Raw genomic sequence first — 15,476 nt, forward strand, 5'->3', positions numbered from 1 at the left:
TATTTAAGCAATAACTCATTTGGTGTACGGAATGATTGTAAGGTGTGCATGGATGTCTGGCAGGGCTTAACTGACCTTGACCTCATTTTCATGATTAATTGGACAATTTTTAGTTGAGATAAGGACCTTTCCTCTGATACTATAAGCAATGGGTAAACTTAGTTGGGTGTGTGGAATGATTGTAAGCCATATATATCTGTCAAGCAGGGTTCATCTGACCTTGAGTCCATTCAACCAGGATCAAGGAAGCAGGGGAGCATAATAGTTTGTTCAAGTTTGAGGTTAATGTATCAAGACATACTTGAATTGGTGTGACAGATATTTACAACAACTGAATTTCATATAAAAATTCAAAAGAATTTTACTTAAAACCTCATGCCCATGAAAATTGTGAGAAAAATAAAGTATGTTTGAGAAATTTGGCAGTGTAGTTTCAAAGAAATATGCACTGAACTTGACATACCAATCAACATTTTATAATATCCTAACAAAGGAAACATGGCAGAGGAATTTAATAACAGAAAATAGATAAAACAAAGCTTTTATTTATCTAATAAATTACAACTACATATAATCTCATCACCATTGGGTACTGGTAATTACAATGTCACAAATGTGACCGAGTTCAGATCAAGTTATTCAAACTAATAATTTTATCTAACTTCAGCATCTTTGCACTGTTGTCTTTCTGAACTAATTTAATTAACTTCAGTTTACTTTGACATTTCCCCTGAATAGTTGGATGCATCAATTCTTTAATTTACATTATATTTGGGGTAATTGGCTTAAAAGAATTACAAATGACATTAATACACTAAAACAATAGAACTTTTGAACTGGGCACATTGTTAGGCAAGTACAAAGTTGCATATGTATATTTTTTTATCAATTAAAAGTCATTTTGTGCACCAAAAATTAAAAAAAGGTAACAACTACTAAAGGTAAGAATTACACCTACGTTAACAACAAAAAGATTGCAAAATAAACAAATAAAATACTTTGAATATTTTTTTCTGTACAACATCATTACATTGTATAACAAAATACATTTAATCTATGAATATTATATAAACTCTGATACCATTTGGTTTTACAGCTTTAAGGTTTTGAGCCTGTCTGTGAATGGAACAAATAGAAGGGAAATTGGCACTTCCTCCTTAGCAGATAAAGTTTTAGTATTTAAAAGTCACACTTGGTACATTACTTTGTGACTTTATTATTTTTTTTTTTTAAGTTTTCAACAATTAGACTTGGAAAAACATACATCATTGTATTCACATTTTGAAAAAGTAACAATGTCAAAAAAAAAGAAAAAACAACCAAACTTGCACATTTATAAATGTAAGCTAATATGTATAACTGGTGGAATTCTTGTGTATACATTTCAATTATATACATGATATAAGGACATAAAAACATTGCTATACGTGTATAAATAAATGTTTAATTAGCTGCTTAGGCCAAATTTGAAAATTTTAAAGTACATTTTCTAAATTTCATTCATAAAACTGAAAGTTCGACCAGCAAGTTTCAATCACCACTTAACTCTTTCTTCCAAAATAAAACCAGACATGAAGCAGGTTTTGAGTAGCCGAGGGAGGCACTGAGAAGCTTATTTTCATTTATTTGGCCTAAGGCAAAATGAATATAATAAATAACACAGTTAACAATATCTTTAGGATGCTTCCTACCACCACTAAAACTTGCCATCCCTTCTAAAATGAAATACTGTGGATTCATTTATTTCTGTGGATTCATTTATTTCCATGGATTCATTTGTTTCCGTGGATTGAGGAAGAACTGTATTTTCATTGATATTTAATTTTGTGGTTTTGCCAAATCTTGCATGCAAGTCTATTTAATTTTGTACTTCATTGAACATTTAAATTATTGGTTCACCTTAATCCACGAAAATTGGTATCCTATGGATAATAATGAATCCATAGTAATGCAATAGTTACAACAATAAATTCAAATCAAATTCTTCACACTTGTGTTGTATAAATAACATAGGGTTGTTTTGTTCCAAGTGTGGCTACATTGTTGTATAAACATTAATAAATTATTTGATGAAAATGAAACAATTAGTGTATATATTTTGAAAGCTACTTTTACATAAAACAAATAGATCAGCTACATTGTAGATTCAAGACAACCGTTTTAGACATGAGGACGCACAAGGCTACATCCTTTTATAAATAAAAAGCTCAAAATTTGAAGGACTTTGTTACAAATTATCTTACTTTGAAGGTTTAGCTTAACAAAACCAAACATATTTGACATTTTTTTTATTCATACTTATTCATTGACTAAGCTAAGATCATCACAAACACATTTGACATTGACTTGAACTGTAGTCTTTCTTGCAGGCCTGATGTCTCTAAAGTGAATATGATGTTTTTCTAAAATTCATGGAAAAAATTAAACATGCATATATTATAAACTACTTTGTCACTCAGATAGAGTTATTGAATTATTAATAACATTTTGAAAAATTTACATATTATTTTCAATTCTTAAACATGTTAAATCAGAATATTTGTATATAATAAATGTCCTCATGTGATTAGCAATGATATGTTAAATGCTGATCAATAAAACACTTTCAAGATGATAAAAGGCTCCACATTTATAGGATAATAAAATGTTTACATTTTTATTTAGATAATATGTTCATAAGAATTGGTCACACCACTCTTTCAAACATTGATAGCAGTCATTCTGTTGTTTGGAATTGGCTCCAATCAAATCTTTCAGCCAATCTTTAAACATATCTTCATCTTTTTTCAACACCAAAAACTGCCCCAAGACAACATAGGCCTGAAAAAAGAGTTTTCTTCCTTATGAAAAACAATACATAAAAAATAAATATATGTCTGGAAGATGTACAACATCACCAATACTTTAAAAAAGTGAAAAAATAAACAAATACAAATATCAGTAGAAATTTGGGATAACAGATATCCTTCATCAATACATGTATAATGTAAAATGGAGTCTTTATCAATCTATGCTGATTTGAAATTAAAAAGTCTTGAAAGCAATACAAATTAAAACTGAACAAGGCTTGCATTATTCTTAAATCTGGAAATTCATGCAAACTTATTATTTACAAAAAATGAGGCTAGTTATGTATACATCCCAAGTAAAACAACACATCCAGCTGCTGTGGTTAGCACTACATGATTTGAACTACACCCATTCATTGATCCCTTCTGATTCAAATGTTTTAATTTTCTTATCAAAAATCTTTTCAGAGATATATATATATTTAAATTTTGAGTCATTTACAACGGATTCTATTTCTTTTTTTTGTGAATGCTAACACTTTTTTGTGACTAACTTATGTCATGTCATTAGATCTTAAATCTGTGTAGCTGTCAGGGATATACTAATACATTAAGTTATAAATAAACAAAACACAAATCTAATACTACATTTGTGTTCATCATGAGTTCATTTAAAAGTTTAATATGGAAGGCCAATATTCATGGCTTTTACACCTCAACAGAATAACAATTTCCAGGATCAAATAAAAAGCTTTCTGGACTCAAAAGCCTTTCTGTGCATTCATTCAATTTACAATTCCATATTATATGATCATCAGATAAAACTTACACAATCAAAGCCTGACTCTGAGAGTCTACCACCAAGAACTTCACCAATCCCTGCGAGCTCTGTTACAGGTTTATCACCCATAGGCTCCATTACAAAATTTCTATGTTTTTGAGAAGTTGACGACATTTTGCTACAAAATAAAGAAATTTCATAAAATTTAATAGACATATACTGTTCTTTCTACAAATGATACTACATGTATGAAAACACTGGTTTCTCAATATTTTTTTGTCCATTCAGGACATACAGTTGTGGTCATGGTGGTATTTCTTAAAAAGCTTTAGAAAATTTAAATGAACACTTTTAAATCATATTTCAAGTGTTTTGCATCCAAGAGATTGCCATTATTTTAAGTTTATTGTTTTCCAATTTTTGTAGTAAGATCAAACCAATCTTATTACATATGAATGTCTGTAAGCAAGTGCCTGGCAGTTAAATATAAATATGGTCATGAGGTATGACCAGGTTATAAGTGATGACCATGACATGTCTGGGTGACATATAAAGAACCAACCAGATAGCTTCAAAGTAGGGAACTTGGAAGCTGTTCAGTAGTGGACCTGTCAGCTGCTTGGATGAATAATACAGAGCTAGATAAAAAAAAAAACATTTAAGAAATAGGGGAAGAGTACTGTATAAATGGAGAACCTCAGGAAGTATAACTTAGCTGCTTTATGGAAGATATTGTTTCATGTTTGGGTCGGCCAGTTAGAGACTGCACATTTAGATCAAAAGGTTGAGGGTTTGAATCTCTTTGGTACCATCCATGTATGTTCACCAATTTATCCCTTTTAAAGAATAGAAAAGAATGTTTTATTTTATTTTAAGTCGGGTTTACATGAACATTACACATATAACTAATAGCTCTGTAAGAGTTTTTGCCCTTTGTTCACATTAACATATGGAAAAGTCACAGGGGTGTTCATTCATTGCCTTTTCTCATTAACGAATTAAGAATTTGGAATCAAACAACATATACCTGACACAACTTATAAGTTATTAATGATGAGGAAAGGTACGATACATGTATCATAAACTCTAATGACTAATGTTTGGGGAAAACGAAAGTGGACAAACTTCTGTCGGAATGCATTATTGTGTACTTTCTCTATATTTGCCATTAGTTTTATCGCCTCATAGTTACATCCTTCGTTTACAAGAATATAAATGTACTAACTTGTGTTGGAATTTTTCAAATAAAAGATGAATATCTGTATGTACTGTTTTATCGAGTTTCGTTTTCAGGAAATATTGGCGCTTTCACAAGTAGACAATGTATAAAGGTGACTTGAATCAGAAGTGTCTTTCCGACTATACACAAACGTATAAAAGACTCAGACTTGTCCTTTTTCAATTTATCTGTTCTCCTCAAATAGGAGAACCGTAAAAAAATATAAATATTATTTTTTTCGCAGCTTTTTTAAAACATCTGGGATATATTATGTTCTAGGTAATTTGAATGAATATTTGAACTGTCTTATTTCGAGTTTCTTTTAAATTAGTAAAACATAAGGCACCATCCATTCATCTTTTATGGAAAGACATGTTTTTTTTATATAAACAGTTTGATTCATGTATATGTATGTCTCTGATTCTATCAAAATTCAAAAACAAATAATAATTTGTTTCAGCTGGGAATAGTTTAATATAAATCAATATATGTCAATAATTATGTCCCAGGTTTCAGAAAAGAAGTGAAACAAAGAGTTTGTTTCCACTGAAACTTAATTTATTTTAAATAAGGAAAAACATTTCAACATTCAGTTTAAAAAAAAAAACAAATCTTGTTCCTGTTAGTAACTGAAAGTAAATAGTTTGTACGTATAGGCAAGGATGTATATTGGTATGTTAGTTATACATCCTTGGTAGTTGGTATAGGCAAGGATTGGTATAGGCCTTTTAATAAAGAAGAAAAAAATAGATTTTTTGGGAATAATTTGTCAGATTCTAATTTTCTTGAGAAAAAAAAATGTTTATGAAGGAAAGTGAATAAAATAGTTTGTTTCTTTTTTATTATTAAAGGTGAAGAAAAATTGCAAAATTATGTGTTGCTTAGACTTTTAATCTAAAATATGAGAAAAAACAAATTTGACTTTAAAATTATATTCTACATATCAATCATCAATTAAAACATTGTTTTTGTTTGTTTTTTGCCTATCTTTTTGACTCATCACATTCAGGATAATTTTTCATCAATTTTTTTTCACATTGTGGACACATACAAAAAAAAGGCCTTGACCATTGATTCTAATATTCTTGAGAACACATTTTTTTTTCTGCTGGAGACTAAAGATAATAGTTTGTTTCCAATGAAAATATAGGAAAAGGCATAAATATGGAAATTGATTTCAATTCTTTTTCTTGTTCCTGTATGTTGTTGAGACAAGAAGCACATCATGCTGAAATGTCTCGCCTGCTTTACTAACCATAATTGATTTTATGTAGATAGTCAGGGTTTGAAGATAAAGTTTTACAAGTATCACATAAACTTAACATTATGATCAATGATTCATGAAAATGAGGTCAAGGTCAATTAAACCAAGCCAGATAGACATCTACACCTTACAATCATTCCATGCACCAAATATAGTTCACCTACTGCTTATTGTATTTGAGAAATGGACCTAATCACTGATCCATGAATGATCATGAATGAGGTCGAGGTCAGGTGAAACCTGTCTAACTGACATGTACAAAGACCAGACAAGGAACCCATATACCAAATATAAGTTATCCTATTACCTGGTACTATAAATAATGAGAAATTCACAAGACAAAAAAACTAAACTTTTTTTGAAGCAGTCACTGAACCATGAAAATGAGGACAAGGACAATAGACATATGACAGACAGAAAAATCTTAACATTAAAGGCATCTGTATGTATACAAGGTGTGAAGTCTCAAGGTAGTATACCCTCTGAAATTTAAAGCTCAATACAGAATACAGATAGTTTACACTGCCGCCAGATTGTAATCTCTATGTCTCTCATTCATTGACATTCGTCGCAGGGGAGACCAAAAAGTAGGAAACTGATGGGACACAGATGATGCCCCCGCTTGCATACCATATAAAGTTATAAAGAGACATAACCGAAGAACGATAAAAGTGACACTACCCAAATTTGTTCTTGATCTGAGTTCCGTGGTAATAAGTATTGTGTATAAGTTTCATAACATTTGGTTGAGGCAAACTTAAGTTAGAGAAGTCGAAAACGAAAAATTCAGCAATTTTTCCGTTTGTAAAGGGGCATAACTCAAGAACAGTAAAAGTACATGTAACACCACCAAAATTCAAACTTGATCTGTGTTTTGTGGTAATAAGCATTGTGTATAAGTTTCATAACATTTGGTTGAGGTTAATTTCAGTAAGAGAAGGGAAACGAAAAATTCAGCAATTTGTCCATTTGGAAACAAGCATATGTCCCTTTATAACTATATGATATGCAAGCGGGGGCATCATCTGTGTCCACATGTGGACACTATCCACATTTATTTGAAATGTCTTCCATAATACATAAAAAAATATCAAAAAGCTAAGATTTTATGAAACTTTATATTTACTTAGGGCATATCCTGAATTTTTATGCCCCCGCCGTAGCGCAGGGCGCATTAATTTTTACCCTTGTCTGTCCGTATGTCCCAAAGTTGGTTTCCGTTCTCTAACTTTAGTTTGCCTCAACCAAATGTTATGAAACTTGTACATAATGCTTATAACCACAAAACACAGATCAAGTTTGAATTTGATCAAACTGGTTGGGTCGTACTTAATCTGTATTATGTAGTAATAAGCATTGTGTATAAGTTTCATAACATTTGGTTGAGGCAAACTAAAGTTAGAAAACGGAAACAAAAAATTTGTACTTGATCTTAGTTTTTTGGTAATGAATATTGTGTATAGGTTTCATAATTTTTGGTTGGGTCAAACTTAAGTTACAGAATGGAAACTAAAAATTTTGCAATCTTTCTATTTATAAAGGGGCATAACTCAATAATGGTTAAAGTGACACTACCCAAATTCAAATTGATCTGTGTTTTATCAGTGGAAGTCAAAATTAAACATTGCATTGTATAAAGCATTGATTGTAGTTGTTTCAACTATAATCATGGACAAAGGAAGATAACTCCAATTTTAAAAATTACTTGATATTTAGAAGAAAATAAAAATTTTACAATTTTTCCATTTATAAAGGGGCATAACTCTAGAACGGTTAAAGTGACGACACCAAAATTCAAACTTGATCTGTGTTTTGTGGTAATAAGCATTGTGTATAAGTTTCATAACATTTGGTTGAGGCAAACTTAAGTTAGAGAACTGAAACTAAAAATTTTGCAATTTTTCCATTTATAAAGGGGCATAACTCTAGAACGGTTAAAGTGACGCCACCAAAATTCAGATCGTCCACCATTATAGAACTTGTCTGAGATATTGCTGATATTAACCTATAGTATAAGTTTTATAAAAATCTGGCATGAATTGTACCTGTGAGAGCGCTAACAAGACCAGACGGACACGCAGATGGACAGACGCCCGGTGTTTCCATGTCCCCCGCAATGCGTTATGCGGGGGACAAAAAAAACAAAAAAAAACAAGAATATTTGTCTATAGGACACTTTGCCATGCTTGCACCATCCCATGTTCACTGAACCAACGACATCCAGGTATATATTCAAAGTCTATTGGTGGTATTATCAGCCCGTGATATCTCAGTTGGTAGAGCGGGAGACTGTAGTGGTATAGAATCTAGTAATATCTAGGTCGGTGGTTTGAATCCGCCTCACGGGATATATTTTCCGACAGTGCAAGACCCTCATGGGTAGTCAAGGTCGTTAAAAACTCCCCTCGTCGTCGATATTGAGGACCGATCATGTGAGGGTTTTTAACAGCCAGTCAAGGTCGTTAAAAACCACCAAGTCAGTCATATTGAGGAAACACCACAATATATCTAACATTTAGAACAAATGGATAAACAGTGTGGATTTAAAAATGAGGTGGGTGCTGGCCAAGTGATAATAAATAATAATATGACAGTAGGTAAGATAAAATTTATTAATTCTTGAGACTTTCGTCATATATATGTTAACATTGTGTATGTGTATCACAGCATTAAGACACCTTTCTAGAAATACTACATCTAAATCATTGTAGCAATAGCTCTTATGGTCCACAACTGTCCTTTATATTATTATATACAATATCTGATTCTTTATCACATAACAGGTATCATAAAAAATTTAAATCATTAATGATCCAATAAAAGGAAGTAAAGGTCAGATGAATCCTGTCAGACAGACAATTTATTCACAATAACTGAAAAAAAAATCATGTGTAAAAACCATACAGTATCTTTAGCAGTAACTGAACTTTAAAAATGAGATCTAGGACAAGTGTTTATACAATATTTTATGCCAGATGGAAACTTTGAACCATCAAGATCTGTATACATTGTTAACAGCCTTAGTGCAATAAATCTATTATCAAGTATTTAAAAAAAAAAAAAAAAAATCGCTTTTGAAATAGTTACCGTTATTAGTAAATCTTGATCTCTTGTCACAAGGAAAAAAATAATTCATGTATTTGAAAAAAAAGAAAAAGATCTATATACGGGATATGAATTCTATCATATAAATAATTTATGTTGTTGCCCCTGCAGGATGAGCACCCATATGGGATGCATTCTGCTACATTCATTGCAGGTGAGACAATGAATCATTATAAAGGACCATAAGAATTATTCTACAGAATCTAATAACAAAGTTTTGCTCTATCTCAGTCTGTAAGGTGATAAAACATTGGAAAATTTACAAATCAACTTCATTTATCATTACAGAGATCTAATAACGTGTAATGTTAATATTTAACTTCATATTATAAAATAACATCTGGTTATGAAACAGGCATAGATAAATATGTATAAGTTGTTACATATCTGTTTCAAGTTTCCTGACCTAGCCTAATTTAAGTGTCTATCCTAGCACGTTGTACTGAGTCTGAGGGTCCAAATAAAACAGAAAGCAGCATACTAGTATATAAAGATTACAAACAAGAATATAAATGCAAGGAGACTTTAGTATATTTACAATTCAATTCCAATGCATTCTGGGTAGAATTATCAAAAGTGTAAACCAATATGTTGTAATTGGCTAACAATGAACTAAAAGGTGGATATCATAACAATTGTATAATTCATTAATATCTTGGGAGAACCTCCCCAAAATAGCCCTATTTCAATAGAAAAACAAAGGATATGGGGTATCCATTCATGACACAAAATCAGTATATGCACAGCAAAAAAACACACATTTCAGTTTGTTTTAGAAGCTAATCCCATCATCAAATATACTGTAAACCAACTTATTTTCGCGGATACTTTATTTCGTGTTTAGCCCTTCGTAGCCAACTTTGCAGCTATTTATTTTCATGATTTTAAAATTATTTTGACGTATTTATATAAAGGAAGATAAAAGTTTAACAAATTCGTGAAGATTTATATTCGTGTTATTTTTCAACTCGGGAAAGACGTGAAAACAAATCGCTCGAGAAAAAAGTTGGTTTACAGTAAATAGATTTATTGTACTATTTGACAAAAAATTATAAAACTATATATTGAATAGTAGATACTTTTAAACTGGCAATAGCTCTCTTTTGAGAAATTTGTGTAATTATTAGAAAAACTATGAAATTGACCTCCTCAAAGTTCATTTTACTACTTACAAATTTCATTAATATGTATAAATAAACTTATGAATTAATATTTCTCCACAGCAATAATGTTATCTTTAAAATACATACATACATACATATATTGTGTATATCCAACAAGTATTAATAGTACACATATGTTTTCAACTATTGGCCTTTTAGATATTCTTTTATTTTGAATTAATGAGACAAAACTTTCATAAATACAAAGGGAGGTAATCCCTTAAAATATAAGGAAATGTGGTATGATTGCAAATAAGGCAACTGTCTACCACACACCAAAGGATGTGGATGAAAGCAACTATAGGCCACCGTACAGTCTTAATTAAAGCAATGCTTTTTTTTTTGCCAATACTTTGGAAACAGAATGAGATTAATCTGTGTTACTTTGAAGCTTACAGAATATTCATGAAAATGTTTGACAAAAACATGCAAGTGATTTTGAGAGTAATGTCCCTTCACATTGGTAGGAAAATTTTGCACTGTAAGATTGCGTAGTTTAATAGCACCAGATCTCTCTGTTATGTCTTCCAGTTAAGAATGTTAAGACATTTTATCAAAGTAGTTCTAAAAGCCATTATAATAATCTTCACTTGATATGTAAATATCTATTGCACTCTCCTGATTTTGTTTTTTTTTAGGAATGTTTAAAGAAAATTTTAACGAAATTAATTATATGATGTGATATATGAAAATAAAAGTGCCAATTAAATAGAAAATGTTTTTACATCAAATTTTGTAAGAAAGATATCTGAAATTAAGGGAACAAAGGAAAACCAAGATATCTAAAATTTACAGTGGGTATCTACTACAAATGTATTAACAACAAGTTTTAAAACAAAAACAAAGGGAGGTAATCCCATAAAACATTTAAAAAGCGAATTGATTTGCAGTTAACTATAACAAATACAATATTTACAATATACAAGTACAATTAATTTACATGTAAAGCACTTCTATAACAAGAAAGACAATTATTTCTATAACTTAGGTCATAGGGTATTCTTGGTTATACTTACAAAAAAAATCTAAGCTCTGTATTTACATTGATGAAATAAGTTCAGGGATACTTAAGATTATCACATTGGTAAGATATAAAAACTATACATTGTTGTTTGTAAACAAACTGGTATATCGTATATGATACAACTAACAGATCTCTAAAATTTATCTGATTTAAAAAAAAAAATCTTTTCAAACAATTATTGAGACAAAAAACTAATATGTTGCATTTGAGATCAGAATGAGAAATGTTTATAAATGTTAGAATATCTTTATTATGGTCTAAACTAAGAGATTCACTTCGACATAACTTACATCAGCTGGAAAATTTGCAGAGGATTTCAGTCTTTCAGTCTAGAGACAGTATGTAATGGTAAAAAATAACAATTAATAAGTTTAAATTCAGCACCTGATAATACACATTCATCTTTCATTGAGCATCTTTAAAAACTCATACAAGACAAAACTACACAGTATATCTACGTCTTCTAATGATCATCTATTGGGTTGTCATTTTTTTATTTCATTTTAAAACTGGATATCATATCGTTTCTAAATTGAAAATTATAAAGAGGAAAATGGGAAGTCATTATACTTGAAAGTCTTTTGCATAAAACTTCATATTCCCTTTTTAAAAATTATTTTATAATACATCTGAATTAAAGAACCAAATCATCAGGGGGGGATAACTCGGCAGAAAAATGTTCAAAGTAGATATTATAGCTAATTAATACTTTTCTTAATATTATCTAGAAAATGAGAACGTTTATCTTAATTTTTCTTTTTCTTTTTTGGTACAGTCCTAAAAAATATGACATTAGTTTCTTTTGTAAATTTCTGATTTAAAAGTAGAATTATTATCCAAACTTTTCTTAAAAATACAAACAGTGACGTCATCGTATTAAATCACACATTGAATGTACATATGCGTAATGTTAAATTTAAGAATATCTACTGTTAAAGTACATCAACTCCAGCGTTTGTCTAATTTTGATATCTACTTTGTAAAAAAAGATTTAAAAATTCATTTTTTCTTCACTGTAACAAATAGATATGGAAAGGTTTAACTGTACAAAACTTTCAAAGTAAAATAATATGAATGGCATGTCGAGCATGGGTTCCATGTTTTACTATTACTACTATGTTCATGATAACATAATTATTCTAATTTCTAGCTTAAAAAAGTCTACTAATATCAAAACGGACAAAAAAGCACAACCCTAAATAACAATCAACAAGACAACAAAAATAGGATCATCACATAGAACAACAAGATATCAGTTACTGTAAATTCAGAAATTATTGCGATGTTTTTATTATTGCTAAAAATGCGACAGGGTTATAATCGCAATAATTTAAACTCGCATTTTGAATTTTTTTTATATGAATTAAGCAGGATTTTCTCAATATCGCAAAAAATAAAATCGCATTTTAGTCTAAAATGACAAAATCGCAATGATAAATGCACGCAATAATTTCTGAATTTACAGTACTAATTAGACATCTAAAATTACTAGGGTGGGATGTAAAATCCTTACTACATTGTATCCAGGTGAATCACTAACAAAATGTTTCTTCCGTTGAACATTTCTTCTTATAAAACAAAGAAAACACCTCAAAAAGTAACAGTTTATTCTGGAAAAGGAATTTCAAATAAAAGCTCTGAGTCTCATTATTTATAAATTTTCCTATTTCAGGCAACAATTGATGATTCAAATGAATAAATATGGAATTAACAATTATTTTGTAAATAACTATCCCTATATTGAGACATAGTGCCATTTCATAATCTGAAGCATTTGGGGTAATGTTTTAACCAATGGAAATCAACAAATGACATTACTTTATTTCCATTCAGTGTATGAATAATGAAATTACCCATAATCTTCTAGATTCTGAAACTGGTTAAAAGGATAATTATCAGACCTGCCAACTATCCCGATTTATGGGGGATATCCCCCATGAGAGGTATTGATCTGAATTTTGAAATTCTTTATTAAACAAACTGAACACCTCAAAACAGGCATTCAAATGAGTTAAAAGGGTATTTAAACACATACATACTCATCCAAACAAAATAGAAGTGAATTAAAAGCACTTATGACATATAAGAGGAGCATTAAGTACTCTTGCTCTTAAAATCCCCCATGGAGATTTTGAAAAGTTGGCAGGTAAGAATTATTGACTATACTGTGGATTCATTTATTTTCGTTGGTATCAATTTTCGTGGATTGCTGAAAACTTGCACATTCGTGGATATATGATTTTGTGGTTTTGCCAATATCTGTATATAAAGCCTATTGGAAATATGTTATTCGTTGAATATTTGAATTCGTGGTTCACCTTCACCCACGAAACCCATGAAAATTGGTATCCAACGAATAATAATGAATCCACAGTAGTTTGAGACAAGATATGTAATATACTGTATATATCATGTATATAGATTCTTAAAAATATGCAACATTTTATGACAACATATATTCAAACTGATTTGATAATAAAATATTTTTACTTTTTGTTATTACTTATGAGCCTCTTTAATATGACAGGTTACCAAATTTGCTAATGATTTATCTCATTTTAAGGTCATTTGTTATTTCAAGTTTTTATAATAATAAATACTTATTCAAACAATTTCTACAATAGATTCTGATAACAAAATAAATAGAATTAAATACTGTAAATTCAGAAACTTTTTGCGATATCTTTATCATTGCAATAATTGCAACAAATTATTCATCGCAAGAATAAAAACTCACATTTGAATTTTGATATCTTTTTTGTATGCAGCATTTCTGGAAATCGCAACAATAAAACTCACAATTGTGTTGATTGTCTAACAATCACAATAATAAATACACGTAATAATTTCTGAATTTACAGTAGTTGCAAGGAAGTATGGTAACAGATGAAAGACTTCTGATATATGTATTTATATATGAGTTTTCTATCATAAATGTTCAGTAAATACAACTTTAGTTTTTATCGAAGCATTAGGACTAATAGACACACGTGATGTAGGGTTCATAAGTTCTTGCAGATCTGAATCACTGATTGGTCCTTTCATATAAGTAGTTGCAGCTCGCCTGGGTAATTTCATCTTCACTTGTTCTATTGTGGTTGATCTTATACGTATACCTATAAAATATAATAAAATTGTTTCAAAATAAAAATTACAATTTATATAATGTTCTTAACTCAAACATTTAGTGCACACTCATCCATTATCAAATGTAATCTCTATTCAATTCAGCACAAATTGATTTTAGCTGAGTTTTATTTTCAAATGCATTTATATATTTATATACCCTGTAAACAAAAATTTTATGACTACAAATTCTTGTCAATCAAGTAAAACTCATTCCTCAAACTCGTGGGGTAAAAAGTACAAAATGGTTTGAACATTAGGAAAATTTCTTACATCACTGCCATATTAACTTAGTCTTGTTTTTTGTATCTACATCCATATACAATAAAGTGTAAGAATATATGTAACACTCAGAAACGTGTCCATCCCCCCAAACGTGTCCGATTTCCCCAAATGTGTCCACATGACGTCGCTGAACTGCAAAACATGTCTAGGTGCTAAAGGGCGCCAAAACCTGTCATTTTTAAGAACGCCCAAACGTGTCCATATAAAGCATAAACGCTCCATTTAATTAAGTTAATTTTTGGCCTTCAAGTAACAATAAAATGTCCACCAATATTAAATATATAATTTTGTTATTGTTCTTCTATTGACGTATTCTCCTTTTAATTTACTCTTTCATCTATTGTCCTACCTCCAAGCGTGACTGGAGAACAGAAATATGGTTAATAAGGTCTTCTTCCAACCGACAGTTAAATCCTTGTGAAAGTTGGGCGTCAGTTTGGCTATGTGGGATGTATAAGTACGTAGCCACGTCCAGTCAGAATGGGGATGTTAAACCTGAAACCTCGTGTAGGAAGAGATAGACCTACCTAATGTATTTATTGTTAATATGTTCTAGTCTTGAATATGCATAAAATATCTGCCACTGGACGTTTAGCAACCATCAATCAATCAATTTATTGTCTTAGATATGCATGAAATAATTGTCACAAGCAACAATCAGTTAATCTTTTATTTTTTCCTAGTCCATTATTACCTCTTTCACAATTGATTTAACGTAAT

The 15,476-nt window shown here is 30.2% G+C and overlaps 2 protein-coding genes across 5 annotated transcripts in view; both read right to left on the reverse strand.

The window, feature by feature from the left end:
- Positions 1-525: 525 nt before the first annotated feature.
- On the reverse strand, positions 526-4,933 carry LOC127739271 (barrier-to-autointegration factor-like). Its single transcript, XM_052250930.1, has 3 exons — positions 4,796-4,933; positions 3,619-3,748; positions 526-2,820 (listed from the first exon to the last, which is right to left on the reverse strand). The coding sequence occupies exons 2-3, from the start codon at positions 3,742-3,744 to the stop codon at positions 2,674-2,676; spliced, it is 273 nt and encodes a 90-aa protein (XP_052106890.1). The 5' UTR covers positions 3,745-3,748; positions 4,796-4,933; the 3' UTR covers positions 526-2,673.
- Positions 4,934-8,646: 3,713 nt separating this feature from the next.
- The window catches only part of LOC127739267 (pleckstrin homology domain-containing family D member 1-like), a 34,172-nt gene continuing 27,342 nt past the window's right edge, over positions 8,647-15,476 (reverse strand). Inside the window, exon 14 of one of the 4 annotated variants that reach the window (XM_052250921.1) lies at positions 8,647-14,461. In XM_052250921.1, the coding sequence (XP_052106881.1) occupies positions 14,274-14,461 (188 nt within the window). In that variant the 3' untranslated portion in view covers positions 8,647-14,273. The remainder of the gene's footprint in view (positions 14,462-15,476) is intronic. The other 3 variants (XM_052250923.1, XM_052250922.1, XM_052250924.1) reach the window with 3 other exon arrangements.

The sequence above is a fragment of the Mytilus californianus genome, unplaced genomic scaffold (genome assembly GCF_021869535.1).
Source record: "Mytilus californianus isolate M0D057914Y unplaced genomic scaffold, xbMytCali1.0.p SCAF_4, whole genome shotgun sequence".
Lineage (NCBI taxonomy): Eukaryota > Metazoa > Mollusca > Bivalvia > Mytilida > Mytilidae > Mytilus > Mytilus californianus.